At 37.6% G+C, this 25,281-nt stretch overlaps 1 protein-coding gene across 2 annotated transcripts in view; it reads right to left on the bottom strand.

Annotated features, from left to right (window-relative positions):
- Positions 1-10,475: 10,475 nt before the first annotated feature.
- Positions 10,476-25,281, bottom strand: part of RFeSP (Rieske iron-sulfur protein) — a 37,760-nt gene continuing 22,954 nt past the window's right edge. For both annotated transcript variants that reach the window (XM_090376926.1, XM_090376927.1), the window contains one exon: positions 10,476-11,119. In XM_090376926.1, coding sequence (XP_090233052.1) covers positions 10,653-11,119 — 467 coding nt within the window. In that variant the 3' untranslated portion in view covers positions 10,476-10,652. The remainder of the gene's footprint in view (positions 11,120-25,281) is intronic.

The raw sequence follows: 25,281 nt of genomic DNA, 5'->3' as shown, positions 1-25,281 counted from the left end.
TATCGTGATGGAGGTACCAGGTGTCCATTCTTGACTTTGGCCGCAGGTTCTTCATAGATCCAATGACTTTAGGCAGGCATTTTTCAGTATACCACTTAGCTGTGACTGTCTTCTGCGTGTCCAAAACGACACGTTCCACAATTCCACTCGATTTGAAAAACACAGCTATCATTTTCTTCTTTACAGATCGGGATTTTCTGACAATTATGGGTGTGTCATCATCAAAGACCCAAACTTTGTTTTGAGCCTTGGTCGGCAGATCGTAATAGTACAGCCAAGTCTCGTCACCTGTCACGATGTTGTTCACATACCGAGATTGTCCCTTATCAAACTTTTTTAACATCTCCCGGCACCAAGTCACACGTCGTGTCATCTGCTCTTCAGTCAGTTGATGCGGCACCCAGAGAGAACAAAGTTTCTTCACGTGCAAATGATCTTGCAGAATCGAACGAATTACTGGTGCATTTAGGCCCAAAGTATCCTCTATCTGTTGGTAGGTCACTCGCCTGTTTTCGTCAAGCATTTTCCTCACAGCAGTAACGTTTCCTCCGTAACTGACGTTCGTGGCCTTCCCGGCCTCTCAGAATCCTCCAGAGTGAAATTTCCCCTTTGGAATTCTCTATACCACCTGAATATCGTTGTACGATGTGGACAATCATCATCTAGTGCAAGAGTCATTTCTTCTAAGCACTGGTCTATGGTTAAACCACGCACGAAATTATACCACAAAACTGTCCTTATCTCATTTCGTGACCACGATGCCATCGCAAGCACTTTACTCTCTCACTACTAATGAATAACTGAGCCCATCGACTTAGCGCGCCGGCTACTATGCACGTATGAACATGTCTCAACATGCAGCAACAAGCAGCTTCCTGTGATTCATTGTTGCGTCATATTGCAAAACTTTCCTAGTACCCTTTGTACAGAGGGTACATGTCCAATCTGGGACATTTTGAAATGCGGGGCAAATGAATGAAATCCGGGACATCTGGTTACTTTAATCACATGTCTCTACTAATGCTACAAGGAAATAAGAAAAAAAAAACTTGGGGTAACAAATAAATGGTAGTAAGTGAAGCAAACTTGATCATACCAGTATGCGAAAAGGAGAGCAGGTGAACACTTACTGAAATACAGTAACTTGGAATACTGTTTTGTTTATTTTTTTATTGATGAGAGTTAGAAATTATTTCAAAATGTTTCAGTGTAAACCACTCATGCAAACAACATTAAATCACAACAATTGCTTTTTAGCATGTATTTTTCAATTTTAAAATATTATTCCTAGTTCTTTCCATTAAAAATAGTGACATTTTAAGCTACTTTTTTGTGAATTCTTAAAATATTGTATGGTGTGAAAAATGCCCCGCTTATTTAAAAATTTAAGATGCACACTGAAGAGTTAACTCGGCAGCAAAAATAAGCTGGTATACAGAAAGTAACAAAGCAAATTGACCTTAAATTAAAATATTAGATTTATGCTGTGTGAATTTTAGTATTTCTGCAATCTTGACTTTTCTTTCAAGGAACTCAATGGTGTCAATCAGGTACTGAAGAAGTAAGCCTTCTTGGCTTACTCTGGCTAGGCCTAAAAGGATATATGATAGCAAGGAGAAATATAGTGAATGCAAAGCATGACAGTTCAGATGAACTGATTTGTACTATCATAATGATCTGTTTCTTCAGGAAGCAAAAATAAAATTGTAGAAGGCATAGAACGTACAGACAAATGTTGCAGTTATTAGTTCTCTAGCTAAAGTACTAATTACAACCAACTAAATCTAGTATATACCCATTGCATATAAAACATTTGGATGATTAACATTTTTAGAATGCAGAGGCATGTCATTGTCCTCTAGTATTGCTCAAAAAGAGTATTGCTAACCAATCAACTTAGTTTGCTGTTTATTTTTTTGGTGAGAGGGGCACAAGTTCTTGCTTGTGGAGTGAGTATCTGTGAGAGGGTTAATGCAAAAAAAAAGTCTGCTTTACCTTGCTGGAGTTGTAATATAACATTATGATGAAGAGAAAAAAAAAAGATTTGGAAGTAAAGGGCACAAGTTGTGATATATATTGGGGCATTAGCAACTAAGGCTATAATGTGCCTATGGGGGGAGTGGGGAGAGTTCATGTGGTACAGAGATTACATTGGTATAACCACCAACTTTTAGAAATTGGAATCTGGAAACTTACAGATTTGCCTTCTGGGCAGACTGCAATGGAATGGTTCTTCAAAATTTGACAACAACAGTGAATAATTGCATTCCACCTTCCAGTTTGAAAAATCTTGCCCTACACAAGCAGCATCAACTTCTCAAATATCCACTACCAATTCCTTAAATGCTGATCTCCAGGTAATCTCCAGTGGGGGTAGATAACTTGGTTGATTTCAGTCCTATCTTATATCTTGGAAAAAAAAAAAAAAAAAAAAAAAGGATTCTTTGTATGTTTATCTTTGATGACACTTCAATTTCTAGGCAAGATCATATATCTCTATTGGGGATTACCCTGACTTCAAATATCTTTTGGCATAAGCATATCAAAAATATTGCTTTCTCTGCAGCAAAGAAAACTGGATTTTCTCTTTCACCTTGGCATTATTTTTCTTCCAAACAGTACAATCACAAATCTACCTTACCGTGCAATACTGTTCTCACATCTGGGGTGCTGTCCCCAAAACCTCTCTCACAGGCTTCTAGATTCAATTCAAAGGAAGGCAGTTTGGTTAATTAGTGACCAGTCTCTAACAAAGTCTTTCTACTTTCTATCTCATAGATGTTCTGTTTCTGCTGCATGCCTTTTCTATAGATACTTCCATAGGCACTGTTCTTCTCAATTGGCTTCTATAATCCCTGCTCTCTCTCTTCCAAACGAGCCTGAACATGTGCTGCAAACAGCATAAGCATCCTTTTACTAACTTCAAACTCACAGAACCAACTTTTCTTCTTCCTCATTTATTTCAACTTCTGTTTTCTGGAACAATCTTCATTCATATATATTTCCCGAAAACTACAACCTACAGAAATTCAAGTCTAATGTCAACAAGTATCTTGTTTTATCTTATCAACGTTTAACCCATGCACAGTACTAAAGGTTCTAATACCTCTCGTGCCTGGAGTTTTCATTAAAAAAAAAAAAAAAGTATTGACCAATGCAATGGGAAAATTATTCATTAGGTGAAACGGGACAGTATATGATTTTTCATTTTAGCAGCTAGTGAAATAAAAAACTCTTATCCCATCTGAGAAATTTGCATAAAGCTATTCAGTGAAATGCTACCACCTTAAAGTAAAGATTGTCCAAGTTTTGAAGTTCCACTGAACCCTGTCATCAGGTAAATGGTCACGGGAACTGAGTGCATAAGGCTTCTAAACTACTGAGAAGCATTCATCTCTCAGTAGTTATGAGGAGAAATGCCAAAAAAAGTGACATGGATTTTTAAGGAAATTGAACATCTGAACATGTTTGGTTTTCCATGAACCAAACATGTTCAGATGTTCATTGCATCACTGAACCCTGGGTTAGGTGGAACTCCAAAACGTAGCCAATCTGTATTAGATCAGTGGTTGCCAAAGTGGTTGATATCGACCCCTAGGGGTCGATAGAAAAATATAAGACATCATTGTAAGAGTAATATTTGACAAACGAAATGAGGCCTGTGTCTTCTTTGTGAAAAAACTTTTAGTAACAATGCAACGAAACCAGCAAAAATAAAGATCTTGACTTTTTTAAAGAACTGAACGAGAAATACACACATTGACCAACTATAAAATCATTTATGAAAGCACCTGCAGAAGCTGACAATAAACAAGGATTAACAGCCTCCTACAATAAATAAATAAATTTTCTGTTTGTACTCCGGGACGACCAAACGGTCAGAGGAGTTCACAAGATAGACAGAATACAAGAAACAGCACCGTATTCAGTAGTCAAGGGCTTGAACCGCGGTCACTCAAGGCACGTGTACTTATGCACCCGCGCGCCTGACCACTAGGCTACGGTGGCCTATTATAGAAAAAAAAAAAAAAAAAAAGGAAAACCATATACAATTGCAGAGGACATTGTTATACCCGCAATCAAAGAAGTAATTGAAACCATAATGGAAAAAAAAAAAGATTCTGGCCCTGTTTTAAAATGCTTACCATTGAGTGCGAATACCGTGAAAAGGCATATTGGCGAAATGGCTGAAGATGTAGAAAAATCTGTAGTATCAGAACTCAAAAATAGTAAGTTCTCCATCCAACTTGATGAATCTACATTCGATAGTTCTTCTATTCTTATGACTTATGTAAGATATTATAGTAAAACCAAACATCAAATTATTGACAAATTTTTATTTGCAAAATATCTTGAAAGTGATGGAACGGGGTTGACAATTTTTCAGCGATTGGAGGAATATTTAAATAAGTGTGATATTCCATTTACTAATATAACAGCAGTAGCCACAGATGGCGCACCTGCAATGGTGGGCTGTTATCAAGGTTTCGCTGCCTTTCTGTAAGAAAAAGTTCATAGTGTACATACTATTCACTGTATGTTGCACCGAAACCATTTGGTGGCAAAAACTCTCAGTGACAAACTGCATGATACTCTAAGAGTGTGTATTAAATCTATTAACCAAATTAGAGCTCATCCTCTTAAATTGCGATTGTTTGTCAAACTTTGTGAAAAAAATGAAGTATCAAACCAATTACTCTTGCATACTCAAGTAAGATGGTTGTCTAGAGGTGCAAGTCTACAAAGATTTGTTGAGTTGTTCTACTCAACCCTAGAGTTTCTTACAGATGTTAATTTGTTTTTGAGTGATGAACTGGAGAGAAATAAGAATCATATTTTCTACTTGGCAGACTTATTTTCAAAATTTAATGACGTACAGACCCATCTACAAGGTAAAGATGTCACGATTATTCAAGCTCTGACGATTCTTTTAGGCTTCCAAGCTAAATTAGCCTTATTTAAATCATCATTGTTATGAAAAGATTTTCAGTACTTTTCGAATCTACGGCAATTAGAAGTAAAAGATGAAGACAGAGATATACACAAAACATCTTCAAAATTTGAGCGATGATTTTAAATTGCGTTTTGCAGATTTTGAAAACATGCACATTCCAGATTGGATTATCACGACATTTTCTGCTGCAGATATTGAAAATATCGAATGTAACTTACAAGATGAACTTATTAAATTGTCAGTTGACCTTGAAGCTAAGACACTTTTTAAAAATAGGACTTTAAGTTACTTTTGAACGAATATAAATGTCGTAGAAAAATATCCAAAACTTTCTGAAGTGATACTCCCCTTTTTGCTTGCATTTCCAAGCTTGTACATGGTTGAAGCTGGTTTCAGCCATGTTAATTCCATTTTAACAAAACAAAGAAATAAGTAGATATAGAATTCTGTGGCGATTTAAGGCTGAAACTTACTAATTTTGAACCCAACATTGCTAATCTTGTCAAGAGTCACGAAGTACACCCTTCACACTGACGTTAGTAAATTGTATACTAAGTTAACAAAGTCTTATTTTTATATATATATATATATATATATATATATATATATATAAGGAAGATTGTATTATTGTTATTTTTTATCTAAATTAAATTTTATATATTATTTATCCCTCCTATCAAATATGTAATGTTAAGAAGGACGTCAAAAACAAAAACGTATCCCTTTGATGTTAAGCCAATATAATAATATATACTATATTATACATACAACAAACACTGCAACTATAAAATAAACAATCTAAAAACACACATAAGCATCTTTTTTGCCTGTCCTATTATAATTACGTAATAGTAAAATAGAGGGGGTCGATAAAAAGTCAAACTCTTGAAGGGGTCGATGGTCAAAGAAGTTTGGTGACCCCTGGTCTAGATAAAAGTATAACATTTCAATAAATAATTTATACCTTCTCCTGTGATAAAAGTGTCTATTTCATTAATTACCAAAATTATGGGAGTTCTCACTGAATCATGCATGGGAAAGAATAGTACTCTGGCTAGAAATGTTATTTTAACTTGCAGTACACTGAAATCATAACAATCAGTTGAGGCAAGGTATCCAGTCTTCCATATATCCTTACCCCCATGCTTTAATGTACAACTCTTGTATCCTTACTTTATCTGAAGTAGAGTGAAGCACTGTGCAGTCACCTGAGAAAACAAGTTTACAATCCAGCTGTAAATTTAATATGGTTTGGATAAATAGCATTGGGTCTTTGAATGGTGGAGATAAACCAAAAAAGTTCAATGTACCCCAGGATGTCATCAATAAGTTGGGCCATACACAATGGACTGAGAAGACTGATGGTAACAGAAGGGGCTAGTAAAACCAGAAAAATGTCATCGGTTTAAGAGCTGGGGTGACTTGAAAAAAAATATAATTAAGAACAGAGGCCAAGAGATCTCCCCCTTCTTTGAGGAAAATAATCATAAAGTAACTGTTAAACTACATTTAGCAGTGGATCCCTAGATGCAGTAATAGTTCAGGAGCAGAGATATCAAGGAAGAAGCAGCGAAGATGCTTGCCCCCCTCAACACATTGTATAAATTATGGAAACGAGCTGAAGAAGACACCTTAGCATGGTTCAGTTGAAGATGCCATGGTGAATGGGTATTGAGCTAGAATCAAAAATTTACATAGAAAGTGGTTTCAAAAGGATAATCCCTAAAAGCTTAGCAAGGGGGAGTGAATAGTTATCCTGCAGTGTATTCAGTCTGGGGGAACAAAAGCTTGAGTGAGGATTTGGTTGTAGTGGTTTGTCAAGATATCTAGGATGAAAGAGCTACCAGTTTTAAGGCCATCATCCTGTTCTATTGCAGGAGTCTGGGAGTTGATTAACCATTTCAAGTCTGAGGATGAAATGAAGATTTTAGCTAGCCTTATCACAACAGGGAGAATCCTTGAGCATGGGGGGGGGGTCAACATCCGTAAATGAGATAAAACCAAATCTGATAACACAATCAGCCAATGCCTCCAAATTCTCTGACTGTGAAATGATGCGAACAGTCCAACCTTTTCTACTGGACTGTCCAAGCTTTACTGTCTTCAGTAAGCCAACATAACTAAGGTTTTCCAATTTCTAAAACTGATAAATTATTATTACTACCTAATCTAAAACAGAATATTAAATTTAGATACAAAGGAATACAAAACTATAAATACACTAAAATACTCAGTATTTGGCACACAAGACCTAATACAAATATAAAATGTAATACATGCAACCCCAAATAAAGAAGCTATTAAGAATTCCTTCAATCTTTAATTGTATCTGAGCCCAAAACTTTTAAGAAGAGTGAGAAGTGGTGATGCATTTACTGCCACAGAGGATACATCTATTGTCAACTTTAACCAGGCTGGCTGTGATCCTAGGATAAATGCAAACACAAATAAAAAGATTGTGACACCAAAATGTGACAGTCTATTGATTAGTGGACCGCTAGTATATTGATTGCAAAAAGAGTTGCAAAGAGGCTATAAGTTCCTAGTTTCCTAGGGGGCTGTATCGGTGAATAAAAAAAAGAAAATACTTTAGGAACAGAATAGGAAGTTGGAGTTTCACTTCAGTCATTTAGGAAGTCAGTTTAGACAAAGACAGTGAGGAATAAAAAATTTCATTCTCAAGAAATGATTTGAGCAATGAGATTAGTCGGTTTAGTTCAACCAGGGTAAAGAAGAACAAAACTCAAATGAATCATCCTATATAGCTGATTTTAGTCATCCTGGTAATAATTTTTATTCTTTTCTGCATCCTCTATAACATTCAATCTGGACAAATACAAGATGTCCATAATGGTGGTATTTAAATTATCTACATCTTGTATTTGTTTCTTCAAATAATGGCTTGCTTCGTAGGAGCTTCAAATTACGATTACAGGCAGTTCTCGCTTTACGACTTCTCGTGTTTACAAGTTCCTCCCCCCTAAAGTATCAACAAAATTGAAAATATGAACATTAAACATTCATAAATAACGAATTTCAAACCACGTGCATAGCTATACAGTATAGTATACCCAGCTTATTAATCAGTTCCAGAGACACCATTGTATCGTTAAAATATCGTAATGTGAACCCAATAACACATTGTTTTTTGGTAATTCGTTTCAAGATCTCGGAAGTTGAAATTTTCACCGTATAACTAAGCTATTTATCTCTCTAAAATGTCATTTTTAAGGCCATATAAAAGGTCGTGAGCATGGTCTGTAAATTGTATTAGTTACCAATTCAAATCATTAAAATGCACTACCCTTTCATCATTATCATATGTTCTGTTATAAGAATCAATTTTAAACGTGATATTTTTCTAAAGCACATTTCTGGAGGTCACGACCATAAAACAATAAAAACAATTTGCACTTTCTGGTTTATTGGTCTTTTCTGTTACTGCAAGCAATTATAAACGGGTAAAGTAAAGTGCAGCCATTATCAACCCACTGCAGGGTGGAAGCCTCCTCAACAATTCATGCTGAGGGAAATGGACCATAATCTGCCACGCTGGTCCAGTGCGGGTTGGCAGATCGACCGTATTCAGCAGTCAGGGGCTTGAACCCCGGTCTACTCAAAGAGCGTGTGCTACTGCACTCCCACTCCTGCCCACTCGGCTACAGGTAGTAAACTCTATCTTCTTGCATTTGTGAAAATACCGATTGCTGGAATTGTGTGGTTTTTTACGTTATTATGGTGACATGTTTCCCCTTTATTGAAATCTTTAATCATATAAAAAACAAATAAATTTTCAGAATCTTCATTCCTTTTTTTTAAGTTTCATAAACTTTTGACTCCACGCTAATCATGTTAGTTGCAATTTGTGTGTGCCATTAAACAACTTAAGCATGCATTAGTGAAATTTATAATTAAAAGAGATTATCTTGGAAACAAATGCCTCTTGAAACATTTCTGAAGAAGACGACTCCTTGTGCACCAAACCAATGAGTGCCGAGCCAATAATGAGTAATCAACAAGTGTGCATTTAGTCGATGATGAAGAATAAACATTCTTTAACATTTATAAGTCGAAAATAATTTCTCTATTATTATAATTTGCTTGATTTTACAGGCTGCATTTTCATTTCTTTAGATAAATCAATCATTGTTTAAACAAACTAATTAGCTAACTAATTTCATTGTTGAGAACGTAACCCCTATTTTTAACCTTATGTCTATGTGAAGTAAATTCCCGCTTTACAAGCGTGCGCTAGGAACAATTAACTTGTAAAGTCCAGAACTACCTGTATTTCATTAAAAAAAAAAAAAAAAAAAAAAAATTCCATACATGCTCTACACTGGAGTTTATTTATTCCATCTAACTCCAAACAATGGCAATTTTTTAAAGAACTTGCTGTTATAATCCTGAATACAGAGATTGCCTAACAAGCTTAATTTTAGTCAACTTTTGTGCCAATTGGGAATTCATCACCCCCTTTATACATTCATGAACCATAACATTATGACCACCTACCTAACAGCATGTTGGGCCAGCTTTTGCCATGATAACCACTGCACCTGGTGTAGCATCAATTCCAAAAGACCATGGAAGGTGTCTTCAACTATCCTGGAGTGAGTAACAGGCATACACTGACAAATGTTGTTTCACTGCATCCTACATATTTTCCAAGGGATTGATGTCAAGGGGAATTTTTTGGCCAGGGGAGAACATAAAATGATTGGACACGATCCTCGAACCATACATAGTCATCATGTAGGGCAAGACTTGGTCTGAAACAATGCCGTGGTAGGATTGGGCAGTGAAGGTGTGTTCAGAGGGATCCAGTGATATTCATGAAAACTTCCTCCAAACAATGATACCACCACCGCTGGCCTGTTTCATCCAACCATGCAGTCTGGTTGCAGCTGCTCACTGTTGAAAACACATCTATACATCATATGATGGACATGGAAACTCTTTGTCAGTCATCCAATGTCCAAACATGTTGCCTACATAAACCTATCTGCAAGAGCAGCTGCCTGGACAGCACATGCCAACTCCCAGTCACATTGACTGTCAACCAGTGGTGGTCTCCCTATCCCAGGATGTTGGGTGGTTTGTGTGTGTGTGGCCCTCAAACAACTTACATTGCACACAGTTGTTGAGACGCTGGCTCCCACCTTCCTAGCATTCAAAATCATTCACCCATTCAAAATCCATCAGGCCCTTCCCTTTCCCCACTGCATGAGTTTTGTACTGAGAGGCACTACACATGCCATCACTCCTAGTTGCTGTGGGATGTGTCCACTCATGGAGACAGGTGGGGTCATAATGTTTTGGATCATGAGCATATATGCTATTGCAATGCAATAAATCAATCCAACAGCAACTGTATTTTCACAATGCAGTCCTTATTTTCTGAAAGGCTACAATCCAAAGAATGAACTTAATATTTATTTATTTATTTCATTAAAGGAAAAGTTTAATGCTACAATGAATCTAAATTTGTAATTTTCCTTATTATGGAAATAAAACTGAATTTAAGCCATGAATTTATTTCCAGTTTACTATACAAATCTGCAACTCTATTTCAAGGAAGAGGAGTAAGCAATAAAATATAAATCAACCTCTAATTTTTAAATATACTATACATTAAAGAGCCATATTCATTATCCACTATCCAAAATTTATATTTAGTCAAATATAAGAATTTTTATTAACCAACAATAACTGTGTTTTGTTCTGTAAATTCATATGTTGGAATTTCTAAATTTAAAGGTGCAGGACCTTTCCTAATTCGTCCAGAGGCATCATAATGTGAACCATGACAAGGACAGTAATAGCCACCAAAGTCACCTGCATTTGCAATAGGAACACAACCTAGATGTGTGCATACTCCAATAAGAATAAGCCATTCAGGACGCTGGACTCTCTCACTGTCATGCTGTGGGTCACGTAATGAGGCGACATTAACATTGCTTTCACGCTCTATTTCAGTTGTAGAACGGTGACGAATAAAAAGTGGCTTACCTCTCCACTTAAAGGTTGCATTCTTACCCTCGGGTATATCACCCAACTTAACTTCAATTTTGGCCAATGCCAGAACATCAGCAGCGGCATTCATAGATGTAACAAATGTTGTAACAACTGATTTGGATGCACACACAGCTCCAGCACCTGCACCTGATAGAGGGGGAAATAAAAAAAATAAAAGCATTAGAGATAAGATCATATATTAGGCATGTTAAAAAAAAATAACCAAAAATGTTTTAATAATACTGGCCATAAAGATATTTACTGATCTATTGCATAACTTGAGGGGATGATTTGGGAGACAATTTCCCCCATTTGAAACTTATGCAGGTACTGAAAATATAATGTGGGACAAATAGCAACTTGCCTGTTTTAACAGACTCCCTATTTTTAGTTCAAAATAAAGCGTTTAATTTTTTTTTTAATAAACAAAAAGTTGTGAGCAGTACAAAATACATAACCTTAGTGATACGTACTGACCAAATAAAATAGCAGTTTTGGCAAAAAAAAAAAAAAAAAAAATCCCCTAGATATATAATACTAATAAACAAAACAGTAGCAACTGTTCTTAACTACCCGGAACATGTATCAAGGCTTCAGCCACCTGGGGATGGGCTTGGCACACCCAGGGTCCTGAGCTCGATGTCATCATTCTTCTTTTTCTTGGTGATTCCCTTCTACTTCTCTCTCAGGATAATTCAGAAATTTTTTTTTTTGGCTGGTGCAGTATAAGCTTCAGACTTCCTTGTACCATATGGCTAATGATAATAATAAAGTTATCTACACAACTTAATCCTTTGCACACGTGGAAGTTCAAGGTGATTGATCAGTACTGTAGGCAGTTTGTTCTGAGCCATCACAGGGAGGGTTCTGTTTCCAAAAGTGATCCTTTAATTTTTACTATTATTGGTGATTTAGCTTTTTAAAAGTAGTGCAGATGAGAGGGGGGGGAAAGACTGATAATACTTCTAAGGAGGTTACTTAAATCAAGCCTCTGAAGGAGTGTGAAAAAGTAAACATCATAACAGCTGGTGTCTTGCTATAACTATCCCAGTTTACTTATGTGAAATTGCATGGGTGTTTATTTAATAAGGTAGATATTACTGTAAAATAGTCACTACTTAATGGATATTCATCCACTTCAAGTAATCCCAGAGAGCACAACATAAGTGAATGTCTTATTTTGTGACATTTAATACTGTAAGGTTACTGTGATCACTAGATATTCAACTGATCGATTCTTGCCTGGCATCTGTGATGCTATCCCATAAGGGATTATGCATAGTGTTGCTTGTCAAGCGACAACACTATACACTATGCCCCCCCCCCCCCAGAGTAACCTCTGGGATGCAGTACAAACTCTATAAAGGCCAGAGATAGTGAAGTTTTAGTGTAGTCAGGGATTGTGGACAGAGTGTATAGTTCTTATTGTCAAGTGGCACCATATGCCCCAACTCCAAGTTTGTAAACTGTTCTGCAGTACAAACTCTGTAAAGGCCAGAGGTAGTGTCAGTTGTAGTCTGTTGTTTCTCTAGCCATTTAGCCATAGGGGGCTCCCTAGTGGGACTCCACATTGCCAGTCCTCAACCCCGGGGAGGTAGGCCAGGTGTAGTAGGACACAGAAAGGTCTCTAGTAGGGTGAACCCTGGATGACATCTGAGCCTGCAAGGGAGGGGGCCCCAGGAAAAAAGTAAAATAAAATAACTCTGGAAAGTGAAATGGGGAGACAGATGAGAAGGAGAGGAACAGGTGGATGACAGGAAGACTTTCCACTTGGAAATAACTTAAAGGGATAGAGGGGCACCCCTGTGGAAGGAGCCCATCCTCCACAAGGGGAGGCCTGTTAAGAGCAGGAAAAGATTTGTGGCAGCAGAGTTCACCAGGCAGAAAAAGCTAGGATGGAGGTGGGGAAGGGAGACAGGGATTGTAGGTTAAAATCATAAGGCCAGGATGTCCTATGTGGGGGGTGATCACACAGTGGACATGCAGTACTTGTCTAGTAATCCCACACTGGTCCAGCCAGCTGAAGCTGGTGTGTCAGCAAATCCCACGTCTTGCCTCAGAAGAAGGGACATGGCGGCAAGGCAGGGGGATTCACTCTGGTAGGTTGCTGCCAATTCATTCCAACTTGGGGGAGCTTACTAGAACAACAAGATCACTCCGTAGCCGAGTGGTCAGAGTGGGAGTGCAGTAGCATACGCTCTTTGAGTAGACCGGGGTCCAAGCCCCTGACTGCTGAATACAGTCGATCTGCCAACCCGCACTGGACCAGCGTGGCAGATTATGGTCCATTTCCCTCAGCATGAATTGTTGAGGAGGCTTCCATCCTGCAGTGGGTTGATAATGGCTGCACTTACTTTTTTTTACTTTTACTAGAACAATACACTTTACAGGCACTCGGCCTAACTGCACACCTGTCATAAATTTACACAATTACTCTTTTCCCACCATTTTTATATATATATATATGTGTGTGTGTGTGTGTACACACACACACACACACACACACTTAGGGGCAGACTGAAAAACAGCATACAACACACATTTACCATCTTACTTTCATCATCACACAGACAGACAAGACAGGTGCTACCTAAATATAAAAATAATTAAGACCACTTTTTTTAATACTAATTTGGTCACTACATAGTTTATACAGGTAGCCTGACATTCACTCACGTGTATAAAACTTAACATTCAAGAATAGCTAATTTATTTAATAAATATTCAAGGTGCAAAAGATACCAATTACAGGACATTCTCATTTATTCCTCATCTTCACACACTTATCCCAATCAATACAGTACCTCAAATTGCATGTGCACTTTTTTTTTTTTTTGCAGGTAAAAGGACTCATTTTTCTCTTAAGTGGCAAAACTAACCTCTGCTGGTACCTAGTATAAGACACATATTGACATATATACCCACATTCACTCACATATATAAATATACACACATTGACTCATACATACTAGCGCCTCCGTAGCCAGGTGGGAAGGAGCAGCAGTGCATAGCACACGCTTCTTGATTAGACTGGGGTTCGAGCCAGTCACCACAAAATACGGAGGATGCGGAAAGGTCAGGGAATGACCACTGCCTATCCCGGAGCAATATGGCCTTAGTTGCTAATGCTCCTAAAAACCAAATAACAAACAAACATCATACATACTAACATACACATTCTCTCTCTCTCTCTCTCTCTCTCTCTATTTCTCACACACGCATCCAGTATATCAAAGCAGACACTTATGTGCCCATTTATAATTTGTACTCAGGATTATAATAGCAGACATAACATATTTTACCTGTCTATCTTAATTATTTAATTTATTATTTTATCTTATAAAATAATTATAAACATATAACTTATCTGTTTAGTAACTTATCTAGAAAAGTGTTACAAAAGAAATACGATAAAAACGATACTAATGCAAGCTGCAAACCAGCATAGACTGCCATTTATAGTTATTACATACACTAAAGTATGAAATGCTCAAACAGGAGCTCTCTGTCACGTCTGACAATGTAGACATGACAGAGAGCTGCAAAAAAAGCATAGATTGTCATACCATCGCTCAATGATCTTACATACTCCAAGAATGAAAACCCAGGCAAGAGCTCTCCATCATATCTGGCAATCCAGACACAATAGAGTGCTCCACAACTGTCATTCATCTAACCATTCACAAAATACACATACTTAAGGAAAAAAATAAAATAAAAATCACACTATGATACATATAAACATCAAAAATCACACTATGATATATATAAACATCCTCAAACTCCCGAACGTGAACCATTCATTCCTTAAAATAAACTGGAGTGCAAAACTTAAGGACCAACACTATTTCTAAAGGTTACAACCACAAAATCTTTACTTAAGGTACTCTTTACTGATGAGAGTAGATTCAGTCTCAGCAGCAATTCTGGACATCTGGCAAGAGGCTGGCACACAGTTTCACCCCACAAACATCACTGAAAGGGATTGATATGGGAGTCGAGGTGTTCTCATCTGGGGAGGCATTATCTTGGATGGACGTACACAACTCCAGATACTGGAAGGTGGTACTGTAACTAGTGCATGCTACTGTACTGAGGTAACCCTTCCCCATGTGCATCTGTTCCGAGGTACCATTGGCCCCGAATTTGTTTTATGGATGATAACGCCACACCCCATTGCACTGCAGCTGTTCATATGCTTTTGGAAAGTGAGGACATTGTTCATATGGATTGGCCTGCCTGTTCCCCCGATATAAATTCCATTGAACACACATGGGATGCTCCTAGTGACACGTCCACACCCACCAGAAAATGTTCACCAGCTGAAGATGGCACTGACAGAGGAATGGATGATGTTACCGCAAGAACTTAACAACACTGTTCTAAGTATGGACAGGTGGTGCAAAGCCTGCATCAACATTAGGGGTGGCCATATCTACTACTCAGGACCACCTCTTCCCTTTGTTCCATCTTTGGCAGTGATGCATCTGTATCATGGCAGCCAGTGAGTTGCCATTTTTCAATAAAGTCCCTCTGTACTGTTTTGTGTCAGCACTGTTTCCCTCATCATTTCTGTACCTCACGAGGTTTCTTTGGTATGCTTTTCCCATATCCAGGCCACTCTTATGAGAAGCTACAGGTGAAAACCTGACTGGTCTTTAAAAATTTGCACACCAGTGTATATGCAATTATATGAATAATATATGAATAAACAAAAATATGAATAATACCCATTTATAACCACTAATACATATAAACATAGATATTATTTTTAAAAAATGTCAACATCTAACTTATACATTGTCATTGGGTGGGAAATACAATCTAACAGGCCAGTCTCACTTGGGTTAGTCCAGTGACTCGCAAACTTATTTCCCTCGTGACCCCCTTTATTAAATATAAAATTGTTGCAACCCCTCAATGTAAACCCAGAGGTAGGATGACCAGATTTTTAGAGAAGAAAAAAAATGGCATTTTATAAATTATGTAGTAGAAAATTTTATTCGAGTACCGAGAAAGGAATAAAAAAATGTTTCTATTTTAATTCACATATTAAAATAATCGTTTAGTATTTCAATTGAATACAGCAAAAACAACAAATCAAATTCTCATTCTTCAATTAAAATTACAAAACAATAAAAAATGAACAATTACAAAATAAAACCATTAATGAGAAGGACAAGCCTGAATAACCAGTAATATTTGGTCCATATTTGGCACAATGTTTGTAATTACTAATCTCATGTCATCTTCTGGATCAAGTCAGGAATGCTTTTTTGTTTTTATAGTTGTTAATTTTGAGGAACCAACCTCACACAAACATTGCTACCCGAAAGGTAGCAGTTTTTGTATTGCCATTTTCAATAATTCTGGATACACGTCTCGAAGATAAAGCCAAAATTTCCCCCAAGTAATCTTCAAAAGAGCATGCAATGCTTTGTCAGACGACAAGTCGATTAGACCTTCCTTTTCGTTGCATGGTAATTTCGGGACACGAAGGGAACTAAGCTCTCCAAGCCATTTTTGATTTGTAAACAATTGAGCAAGGTTCTGACATCTAATAAAAACAATACAACTTCATGTTTGATGTCAAAAAGATGTTGCAACACTTTACCACTGGACAACCACCTCACTTTCATATATAAAAGAAGCATTTCATCCCATTTCATTACAAAGAATTGTGAAAAGTCTGCTATTTAAGCCTCTCCTTTTTTAAATAAAGTTGATCACACTTATCGCATCTTTCAAAGCTTTGTGCAAATCAGTTTGCATTTCCTTTGCTACTAATGCTTCCCTATGTGTAATGCAATGATTCAAAACTATATTTGGATCAATTTCCTCTACTTTGCCATTTAAACCTTTATTTCATCCTGTTAATGCAGCCGCACCATCAGTACAAATCGCAAAGTAGTTGTTCCACGTTAGATTACTTGTTTGAAAGAAAATATAACATCAAAAACCTCGCTCGTCGTTCTTAGTTCCAAAGCTTTGCAAAATAGAAAATTCTCTAAAATATCTCCCTCGTAGCAGTATCTCATATATACAATAAGTTGAGGTTTGAAATGTCTGTGGATTCATCTAACTGTATTGCAAATATTGGACTTCTCTCAATCGATTTAATAAACTGAATTTTATGTTGTCCGCGATAACTGTAATATGCAGCGAGACTGTCTCTAGATAGAGGAATGGTATTTAAATCGTTGCTGTACTTTTCTCCATGCATAATTGAAATCATTTTTATAGCAGCAGTGAGAACAAGAGATTCAGCAAAAGTGTGATTTCAAATTTTTTCGTATTAAATATACAACTTCCAACGATGCGCTTAAAGCTTTACAAGGAACTGCCGCATGTTTCTTCATGAAATATTTCAGCCCTTGTATGGAGTCATTCAGCATGTCTTTTGAAAAGGATTCAGTATTTTTCATTATCTCTGGATGTTTCGTATGTAAGTGTCTTTTTCATTTAATAGGTTTCGTGCTTTCATTAGCCAGTTTTTCGTAACATATTATGCACAAATGACATTTGCTCATCATTAACAACACAAAGCCATACTTCATAAATTCTTGATATTTTCTATTCTTTTTGATTTGGAATATGATGGCTCTCTATCAGAAACTGGTGGTTGCATTACACTTGAAATAACGTTAGCATCCAAAATTTCACATGATACATTTCTTACCCTTTCAGCTTCTGAGGTATCTGTAGCAACATTGTCATCACTCTTCGACCGTTTTGTTCTAATTACCCAACTGCCAGGGTAAAATATATTTTTTTTCTTCTTAAAAACAACAATAATATAAAAAGTAGCAGAAGAATGAAAAACACATCCAAGTTGACGTGAAAGCACCAAATTGTGAAACAGAATAAAGCATATGTGCAGACTTGCATCTGTGGCCTCTAAGCAATTTCAGAAATTTTTGCTGTAGGAAGCACAAATTAAGAGCTGAAGGGATTATGGTTCAGCAATTGAGTAATACTGAGAAGTCATACTAGTCAGCTGCTTTTTGCACATCCATAGCTAGTAAGCAAATTAAGGTGTATTACCCAAAAGGACAATAAGTAAGAAAGCCACCTGCATTACACGTGAAACCACCCTAAAAAATAAAGAGTGGCAATAGGGTTCATTCATATCTCAGACTTCGTTTGAATATTAAGTTCTTTACACCTACAGTATTGAAAAAGTTATTTTAACAACAGGTTTTTTAGCGTTTATGTACACAATAACTAATTTTATTTAAAAATTGCTGCAACCCCTTTAATTTTTCCTGCAACCCCTCTGGGGGTCAGGCCCATAGTTTTTACACCAATGGGTTAGTCTATTGGTACATGTCACACATGTCTGGGCAGTCATAGCATGGTTGCTTTTCCTGGTCTCAAAACCTTTTTTGAGCAAACTCAGAGAAGGCTATGTAATGTCTTTTGTCAGAGATAAGTAGTTACTCTTCTCCACAATTGCAATCTTGGACATAAGCCTACACCTGTGGGGATGGTAACTGGGGGTCAAAGGATTTGGGCCCAATCCTCATCACCTCCAGATAAGGGATTATGAATAGTGTAGTGTTAATTGTGATGCAGCTCCGGGGGTTCCCCCAACTCTGCATCAGGCAATGTGATGAAAACAAAACTCTGTAAAGGCCAGATTTATGTAGGTTAGTGAGTGTTTGTGTAGTATTAGTGTGGGGTTGTGTTGTTCATCCAGCCGCTTAGCCTAGGGGCCTTCTGTTTTCACAAAAAAATTTGTATTTGGATATACAAATTGGAAGCAATTTGTATATCCTAATATAAATGTTCCCCCATGCCCACATAGCACCAGATTTGTTCTGAAAAAGTTCAATTATGATTACAAGTAATATACCCTTACAAGTATCAATAGATGTTATAAGCATTCTACCTGTATGAAAAAGGTCTAAGTTGAATCCCATCATAGCACCCCCCTCCCCAATAGCACAAGGAACTTGGGGGGGGGATGCTATGGGTGAGTTGCTATGGGGGGTTGATCTTGGGTGAGGCTTGCAGGGTTTATCTCCCTGACTTTTAGCACCACAGACTTCCATACTGTTCAACTGATATTACATCAAATTATCTGGCTGGCTGGTTGTTGGAAAGTTTAGGCGCAAGGTGGTCGATTTGCTGTTGCGCTGAACGAAAAGCCAGAGTTTCCGGAAGAAAAAACATATTGTAAAAAAATCCTCTCTTGAGACTAACTAACTCAGCCATGTTATGAAATAGGCCATTAAAAATTCCTCTCACCATTGAAGGGATTTGATCTCAAGTCTTTTCCTGATCCTGGGCAGCAATTGTGCTACCCAGGAGAGCTATCTAATTCTCCAATGGCTTGGAATCCTGTTAATTAGAAACCTATGCACTACAAAATCTATAATTATTTGTTAGCTAAGCATCGTTATGAACAGCAATCATTTTGTCTTTCAACTCTTTAGATACTAGTATCTGCTTAACATATGTTTCAATGAACATCTTTCACTTTCTGACCTCAACAATTTTGGAACAAGCATATACACTCAGTAATCACTGAATTATGACCACCCCATCCATAATGGACTATGCCACATGGTAAAAGTGATAAAGTAGCAGTTATGAAACATAGTAAAGATATCACGGAGTTACAAAAGGCATGATTGTGGAAGCTTGTGCATTGGGTTCTTCCAAATTGGAATTGGCACATATTGTCAGTTGCCCATGGCCCACTGTGGTTAAGGTGTACAAAAAATGGTGTTGAGTGGGTCAAACCACCTCCCACAGATAGAACTGTAAATGATTATGCAAAGTGGATGTTTGTGGTAAGCAAACAGTGTGCCGTGTTGTATGGGTACAATGGCAGGTCAAAGTATGACGGGTGCATCGAAATACAATATGGGGAACTATCCCAAATGATGATATGACGCACACTCAGACGTATGGGGTTCTGCAGCAGACAACCCAAGGATACCCTTTTGTCACTGCTGATCATCGTCGACGGCAAATGCCATAGTTTCAACAGCATGCTGGTTGGCAACGAGGACTAGAAATGAGTGTGCTGGTCGGATGAGTCCAAATATCTCGTGCAACATGTGTCCATGGACCCATCACGCATGGTATCCACTATCCAGGAAGTTGGTTTCTTAATATGGGGCATGTTTTGCTGGGAAGAACCAGCACCATTGGTGCATATGGATCAACGTTTAACTAGTGAGGTGTGTGTGTGTGTGTCAACAGTACCAGTGGTTCTCACACACTTGTGAAAACTACTAGTAGCTCTTAGGAGACCATGTGCACCCTGCCATGTTGCATTTTTTTCCCTGAACAGAAACGGGATCTTCCAAGACAATAATGTGCTGTGTCATCCGGCCCGCACTGTGCAAGAGTGGTTCAATGAACACAGCGAAGATATCACCCCTCTTGCTTGCCTTTCAAATTTGCCCGACCTTAATCCAATTGAATCCCTGTGGAATGTTTTTGAACGGGAATTGAGGAGTATGGACATGCACTGTCGTCTATTCCAACAGTGCTCAGATATGCACTTTCTGCTTATTCATTAGCACTGGCAGGCTCATCTATTAATTTTATATTGTAAATTTGAGTTTGCTGCTTGAAAAGTTTCATCACTACCTTCCTTTTTTTTTTATTTCATCAAAAAACTCTGCTTTATCACAAATAACACTTTGTATGAGAGGAATGTTTTTTTTTTTCATTTAACTCATCAAACCACAATGAAAGCAACTGTTCCATTTTTCCAATCACAGGATCACATAAGTATCTAAGAGTCGTAACAGTTTTCCTTCTTGCAGTTTCCATTGTTTTTTTAATTTTATTGGCATTTTTCATGACTGTTGCTACAGTGGAGGAGATATGTAGCTCTCTACAAACAGTAGGACATGATTGCCCACCCTCCATTCTTTTAACTTTCACCTTTTCTTCTAATGTTATAGATCTGTGTGGTCTTTTAGACACATTTTCACTGGAAGCTGCATTTCCATTCTTATGTCCAGACATGGTTCCACTTTTATTTTAATGAACAAATTTATAAGAACCTCTAAGGCACAATATTAAAGTATACAGTAAACTCCAATAATGTAGCACAGATAATTATAAACACAGCATTCAATTTCACAGAGTTTTAAAATAAATTCATCATTAAGTAAAGAGCCACTACTGCTCTTTTGCTCCATGCAACATTGTATAAAGAATGCAAATATGCAATACTCTTCACAAAATGCATTAGAAAAGGTGTGATGCCTAAGGAGTGGAATAATGCAATCATAGTTTTGCTGAATAAGAAAGGAGATAAATCAGAAATTAGAAATTATAGACCAATTAGCTTGTTATCCCACATTTACAAGTTGTTCACAAGGGACATTACTAACAGATTAGAAAAGAATACTTGATGAGAATCAACCGAAAGGGCAAGATGGCTTTAGAACAGGATTCTCAACTATGGATCACCTTCATGTAATATCACAGCTAATGGAGAAAGCAAAAGAATATAAAACACCATTATGCCTGGCATTTGATTCCATACACCATAAGGCAATGTTTCGGGCATTGGAAAGACAAGGCACAGATACCCCATATATTATGATTTTGAAGATTTCGAATGCTACCTCTTTTATTAGACTAGACAAAGACAGTAGCAAATTTAAAATTGAGAAAGGACTTCGACAAGGAGACAATATCTCCTAAGTTGTTTACAGCTGCCCTTGAGGAATCTTTCAGAAGATTAGACTGGTTGCAGAAAGGAATCAATGTGAATGGAGAGTACCTAAACCATGACATTGTGGTCATAAGCTACGATCCCAAAGAATTAGAGGAAAATCTTAATCAGTTATGCAGAGTTAGTAAGGATGAACAAGTATGCCACAGAAAGGGATATAATGATTGAAGCAGCAGTAATTGAAAAGGTGGAGTCATATACTTATCTGGGAAAAGTCATTGGCTGTAATAATGATAAATGGCTGGAAGTCAAGAGAAGAATAAATTTTGGATGGATAGCATTCAGGAAATATAGTCACATACTGAGGAGCAATATCCCAATTTGTCTGAAATGTTTTGAACTTCACAACACCAGAAAGTAGCTCACCACGATAGTAGGCTTTGATAGCTTGAATAACGCCCTAATTTATGGGCTGAATTAGTGCAGTTGTGTTCCTTGGCAAAAACAAGACTGATTGTACAATCTTTTGATTTCAGGACATTAGCCAAAGCTGAGCAGTGATCCAATAGTAAAATAATGAACCAATGTATACTCCCCACCATGACTTATAGAAGTGAAACTTGGGCACTCACCAAAAGAATTGAAGAGAAGCTGAGAACGACACAGCGAAGAATGGAACGAATTATATTGGTAATCAGACTGTTAGATAAGAAAAGAAATACATGTATTAGGCAACAAACTCAAGTAAAGGACATTCTAATAAAAACTAAAGAACTAAAATGGTCTTGGGCAGGATATATAGCTCGAAGACATGATGACAGATGGACTAAGAAAATAACAGAATGGTACCCAAGAGGAGCTAGAAGAAAACCTGGAAGACAACGACGGAGATGGACAGATGAAATTCATGAGTTTATGGGTAGTAAATGGATGGCCATTGCACAAAACAGAAGGAACTGGAAAGTTGCTGGAGAGGCCTTCATCCTGCAGTGGATTGAAAATGGCTATGACGATGCTTTCAAAATCACCCCATTTATCAGTATTCTTCTCTATGCTTCAGTAGAAACCACTTGTATAAGCATTGGTTAATTTTTCATAAAGTCTAGTTTTCTTTCTTTGGGGGCCTATTTTATCTTCATTGGAGTCTGTAGAAGAGGTATGCAGCAGAAATAGTACATCTATGAGAAAGCAAGTGGAGAGACTGTTAGAGATGAATCATTAATTAACCTAACTGCCCTCTTCTGAATGGAATCAAGAAGCCTGAGAGAGGTTTTGGGGGCACCACCCCAGATATGGGAACAATATTCCATGGCAGGGCGGATTTGCGATTTATACAGAGTGAGCAGCTGTTTGGAAGAAAAGTAACGCCGAGAGCGAAAGAGAAAACCAAGTTTTTTAGATGCAGAGGAAGCAATATTTCTAATGTGTTTGTGCCAAGAGAGATTAGAAGTCAGGATAATCCCCAAAAGAGATATATCATTTTGTCTAAAAATCATGTGTCACTGAAGATAAGCATAGGAGCAGAAGAATCCTTTTTGCAAGATATAAGACAAGACTTGAGTTTTAGAAGGGTTGAAATCAACTAAGTTGTCTTTGCCCCACTGGAGAATTACCTGAATATCGGCATTTAAGGAATTGGTAGCAGATTTTCGAGAAGTTGAAGCTGATTGAGCTGGACAAGGTTTCTCAAAATGGAAAGTGGAATGTAATGTGCTATCATCAGCAAAACTATGGATAGAATTTCCAGTCAATGGAAGAAGGTCATTAATATACAAGAAGAAAAGAGTGGGGGAAAGAACTGAACCTTGGGGGACACCGGCATTAGTGGAGACGTTAGAAGACAGAGAGCCATCCACCATCACTCTCAGTGAAAGATCAGAGAGAAAACTGGATAACCGATTACTAAAAACAGTTGGCAAACCATAAGATGGAAGCTTGTTTAGAAGACCTTTACACCAAACACGATCAAAAACCTCTGAGATGTCAAGAGCAACTACTTGTGTTTTACCGAACCTTTCTATTGAATTAGTCCATAAATGGGTAACATAAGCCAGAATATCACCAGTGGATCGATACTGATGGAATCCATACTGGCGATCATTGATCAGACGGAAGGTTTCTAGGTAGTTTAAGAGTTGGTGGTTAATTGATTTCTCTATTACTTTAGAAAGAGTAGATGTAATTGCAATGGGACGATAACTGGATGGGAGGGATTTGTCACTATTTTTAGGAACTGGCTGGATATGAGCAAATTTCCAAGCAGAAGGAAAAACACCTTTGGAATAAGAAAGTGAAAAAAGGCGGCAAAGAATAGGAGTAAGTTCAGGAGCACAGGTTTTGAGAACAAGTGGAGAAATACCATCAGGACCTGCAGCTTTCTTAGCATCAAGATTCATCAAAATCCTTCTGATATCTTTTTGACGACGGAAGACCACAGGAGGCATTGAATGGAATGTGTGTTGGGAATGGTGGGAGGTGTTTTACCAAGATCATTAATACATGAGCTGGAAGAAAAATAGGATGCTAGCAGGTGAGCTTTATCCTTGGCTGAAGTGACAACCAAACCACCTGGTTTAGACAGAGGTGAGAGCAGAGATGGGCAAAAGTTGCGGCCAATAGCTTTGGCAACAGACCAGAATTCTCGGCTACAATTAGGGCAAGAAGCAAGTCTTCTACTCTTAGCCTGTTCAAATTCTAGTTTGGATTGATTAATAACTGCTTTACAATTGTTGCAAGCTTTATGTACGCAGAAAATGAAACTGAAGAATTAGAAACAAGCCAATTATGATATGCAACATTCTTCACTTGAACAGCCTTAGCACATTTATTGGAAACCATTTATTGGTATAGATAAAGGACGAGATTTTAAAGTGGAGTGTGGGATAAAGGATTCCATTCCTGCAAGAATAATTTCACTGACACGATCTGAGCAAGCATTGACATCAGAAGTTTTGAAACAGTAATCCGACCAAGGAAAAGAAGAAAAGAAGCCTCGCAGGTCATCCCATTTTGCATTCTTGTAATGCCAAACAACACGAGGTTGGGAATAGCCATGAGATAAAGGTTCCATTGGAGAAGAGACAATCACCAAGTTGTGATCTGAAGTGCCTAAAGGACCTCTCACTTCGACCATGTACTTAGAAGGGTTGTTTGTGAGAAAAAGATCAAGCGTATTGGCTGTATGATTAGGATTGTCTGGTATTCTTGTAGGTAAATGAACAATCTGTGCTAGGTCATTAGTAATTGCAAAAGCCTCAGCATCTCGACCTGCTGGGTCGGTGTGGCTAGAAAATGGAATCCAGCTGGAGTTGTGAACATTAAAATCACCAAGGAAAATTACCTCACTGTTAGGAAAGTTGGACTGGAGAAAGTCAAGTTGCAAAGAGAGCATGTCAAAGAGCTCCAAGTGATTAGTGGAGTTGGGAGAACGGTAGAGACAACAGATGAATTTGACACAATGAGGTAGAGAGATTTTAAGCCAGAGAAGATCAAAGAGAGGAGATTCCAAATTGCCAAGTCTCTGACAGGGAATATCAGAATGGACATATCCACCTTTGAGGCGAAAGGAATCATACAGCGAATAATTTGGGCATCTGAGATGAGCAGTAGTTGAATCAACCGATAACTGAGATTCTGTCAGAAAAAGTGCATGGGGTTTGGC

Source organism: Mastigoproctus giganteus, chromosome 7 (genome assembly GCF_048544385.1).
Source record: "Mastigoproctus giganteus isolate SK-2022 chromosome 7, ASM4854438v1, whole genome shotgun sequence".
Classification (NCBI taxonomy): Eukaryota; Metazoa; Arthropoda; class Arachnida; order Uropygi; family Thelyphonidae; genus Mastigoproctus; species Mastigoproctus giganteus.
This window is presented reverse-complemented; position numbering and strand designations above follow the sequence as displayed.